Here is a 3,660-nt window from a genome sequence, read left to right on the forward strand (position 1 = left end):
TGGGGGGGGGGGGGGGGAGAAACATGTACTGGCTGCTTCTTTCTGTAGCTAACCGGAGTTGTCGAGAGGAATGGGCTGGTTATATGCTGGGGTTTGAAACAAAAAATATTGGTGGCTGTGGGTGGATGCTCTAGTGTGGTTGCTTCTTCTTTACTATCAAACATTTAACATCTTTATCTCTCCTCCTTTTCTGTGTATGTTACTCTCTAGTAGTAGCGCCTCTCGTCTTCAGTATTTATACAACATATTTGTGTTGCTAGTGCCTTAAAACTCTTTAACTTTATGTACCCAAACAAAACATGTTGGTGTAGAGTTGCTTCTTTCTCTTGGTGACCTGAATTGTAGAGAGGAATTTGCTCTGGCTGTTTGGTGGGTTTTGAGACAATACACAGTGGAACCTGCTCTGACAACCACCTGTATAAACTATAATAAACCGCCACTTCCCATTTCTTCCTTGGTGTATTTTATCTTTTACATTATGTTGACACGTGTAAGGCGTCCACCTGTCAAAGATGGCCATTTTTCTCCCAGACACCGGGTGGCTGTGTGTGACAGTTTTTGGAGTGTACTGGCGTAGAGCTGACTTTCTCTCCATCTGTTTCCTCAGGCAAATAGAAGAGAAGCGGGAGTACCTGAGCATCAAGGGCTACGACAAGGAAGTCATCAACTTGGAGCTCCACAAGCATCGCCAACACCATCCATTCCTGACGGACGCAGTGGGCTCCCCGGCCTTCCTGGGAGGGGTTTCCCCTCCCTTCAACTCGCAGGGCTCGCCCGGACACGTCAATCTCTTCTCCGGGTATTCCCACTTTGGAGATCAGAACTTTGAGGCGTGTGCTGCCGAAGCTGCGGCCATGGCTGCCAAAGCGCCTCTTCGCATGGACGCGGGCCTCCGGGGTAAGAACCCGCGCGGATTTGAGGACCTGATGAAGTATGTGGATTTCTCCACCCAAGCTGGACAGACCGGGGTGGCCAGCGCTGCCAAGATGGACGGCAAGAAATCGCTGAACGAGCTGCGCCAGGAACAAGAGCCTCGCTGGGACAACTTTGACAGTGTGGGCTCGAGCGGGCTGGGGAGTAGCACGGGGGCCGAGCTGCTGGACACCACCAGGGACACCAGCGCCAGCAACAGCCGCAAGTCGAGTGTCGACATGTCGGGCTCACACACCTCCTTGCCCGAGCTGCTGCGCACTTACCAACAGCACCAACAACAGCAACAGCACGCGCAGCCCGTGGTGTCGGGTGTGAGCGGCCAGCCTCCCCCGGGGCAGACGGGCGTGCTGATCCAACAGCAACAACAGCACCAGCACCACCAGCACAGCGCTGTGGCTGCTCCCCCTCCCCCCCAGCCAGCGATGCCGGCCCCCCACTCTGTGAACCCGGCTGCCTTCAACCCCTTCCTCGCCAGCCAGTTCCCCCCCTTTGCGGCGGCCATGCATCCATTCGGAGGTTTCCACTCATTCCCCATGACCACGGCCAGCCAGCAGGTGGCCTACCCTCCCCCCTCTGTGGCCACGGCTGTAGGACACCACCAGTACCCGGCACACCCACCCTCCTACACTGTCCCCCCGTCTGGGCTGTACCCGGGCCAGCCTGTGGCGGTCCCAGATAGCTCGAGGCTGTCCTCTGCCCCAGTGAAAGGTGCACCGTCTGTGGCCCACCCCCCCAGTACAGCCACCAGCATTCCCAGCAACAACCCTCCCCCTCCCAGCGGACAACAACAACAACAACAACATCAGATGCCGGCAGCCCAGGCGCAGCCCGCTGCCGCTGTTGCGGCCTCTGTTGGCGCGGCTGCCCCCGCCCCCACTCAGCAAGCTGCCCCTTCCTTACAACAACAAGAGACTGGCCAACCCCCCAGCGGGTGACTGTGGTGAACTTCACCCCCAAGTCTTTCATTCCCATACATTCATCTTGCCTTTGGCTTTACTTGTTTTGTGTTCTGATTTGTATGGCTATTTATTCGTGAAGCCCAGCTTAATCTTTCATAATGGGTATTCAAACACTTCATTTATTGGTCTTTCAAGGTTGTCTGACACTTTGAAGTTCCTTTGTGCATGGGTGTGTGGTGGGTGCGTGTTGACTGAGATTGTACCGTTCTGCTTACTGCAACTTGCTCACAACAACAGGCCAATGTTGGGCCAGATCTGTCAACCACTTTCATGTTGTTTTTTTGGCCTGTTGAAGAACCCCGATCGGACTTGCATAAAATCTAATTTTTTCTTTCTCGTGTTCTGACTGAATCAGTCATAAGCAAACAGCCGTAAATGCTGTGGAACTGCACTGGTTCATTTGCATTAGATCTATTATGCGTGACTTATTGTAAATGACGTGAAAATACACATTTTAATTTATGTTTATTTACAAAACACGTTTATTTGCTACTTTCGATTTGTAACGTTATCTTAACGTACTGGGGTTCTGGGGATGGTTATTTCCCACCTTAGACTCCCCTCTTATAGAGGGGGGATTTTGAGGAAAATTTGTGTTTTTGGTCATGGAGTGGTTGGCAGGTCTGAGGGGAGGGGGATGGGGGTGGTTGAAATAAAACCCAGCAAGGACATTAGGTAATTAACTCTCTTGGTCTTGTATAACTTGTCATTTGTCTGGAGGGGCCGGTGTCCCTTGTTCTCACATTGCTGTTGATTCTCCTTCCCTGATGGGGAGTGTGTGAGACAAGCTGTCCGTGGGAGGGGGGGGTTATTAATGTTCTGTGGTTTTCGCTCCATTGAGTTACGAGTCCTTTGCTATGTTTAGTGTAGACAGCTATGTGGTCTTATCCTGTGGGTGCTGGGAAGAGCGGACCCTCTCTACTGGTGCTTTTTGCTTGCAGCTTTGTTCCAAGCCTTGCTCCCTTTTGTTTGTTTTTTTAATACTGAGGTTTTTTAATCTGTGCAAAAAGATAAGTCTCTTGTTCTCATTGTTCTTCAGTGGGTTTCTTGTCATGATCGGAAGGAATTGTTTTGGCTTTCACACTTCAATATAATCAGAAATGTTAAAATTGGAATTTGGTATGTTGGTCTGCCGAGCAGAGTTGTTGTAAAGTTGGCCCCAGTAGAAGTGTGACAATAAAAGAGAGTTGAGGTACCTGTGTCTGTGGTTTAGTGCTCAGTAGTTTCGCCGTCGCACGCAGGAGACGCAAGTTCCGTTTCTGAACAGGGAGAATTTTCATTGAGTATCTTGGTGTTTCTGCAGGGATATTTTTCCCTCTCAGCCTGAGTTGGTCCTAACACGCAGGGTGGGAAACCTGCCTTTTAAATGATAGAAATTGTGTGGATGGGGGCGTAAAAACATGTCCATTGAAGGACTGGGTGTGGAAAGTGCACAGATAAGAGTGTGCTCTGAACTGTTTTGGGACGGGAATATCCTTGTTTGTGTGTGAAGCAAGTTGCAGTGGTGTGAATGCCAGTGGTTGTACACAAGTGGAAATAACTGAGTAGATTCCTGTAAGCTGAGGCTACGTGCGTGGCCTTGTAGCCAGTAGCCAGCTGGTTGCTACACTTTCCAACAGTATTAAGGCAGTGTGTGTGAAGCACAGCTTATTCTAATTCTACTACACATAGTATTTGACGGGAGAGACAATGAAAACCACACAGATGTACTTAAAGTGTGTCGGGGAGCCGGGCAGCTCCTGGTGGGGGTCAGGTTAGAGCAGGGGGG

General features: G+C 50.7%; 1 protein-coding gene across 3 annotated transcripts in view; it reads left to right on the top strand.

Moving 5' to 3' along the window:
- LOC101860627 (serine/threonine-protein kinase WNK1) overlaps positions 1 to 3,315 on the top strand; it is a 34,766-nt gene extending 31,451 nt beyond the window's left edge. For all 3 annotated transcript variants that reach the window (XM_035973643.1, XM_035973644.1, XM_035973645.1), the window contains one exon: positions 608 to 3,315. In XM_035973643.1, coding sequence (XP_035829536.1) covers positions 608 to 1,868 — 1,261 coding nt within the window. In that variant the 3' untranslated portion in view covers positions 1,869 to 3,315. The remainder of the gene's footprint in view (positions 1 to 607) is intronic.
- The last annotated feature ends 345 nt before the right edge of the window (positions 3,316 to 3,660 follow it).

This window comes from Aplysia californica, unplaced genomic scaffold (assembly GCF_000002075.1).
Source record: "Aplysia californica isolate F4 #8 unplaced genomic scaffold, AplCal3.0 scaffold01584, whole genome shotgun sequence".
In the NCBI taxonomy this organism is placed as follows: domain Eukaryota; kingdom Metazoa; phylum Mollusca; class Gastropoda; order Aplysiida; family Aplysiidae; genus Aplysia; species Aplysia californica.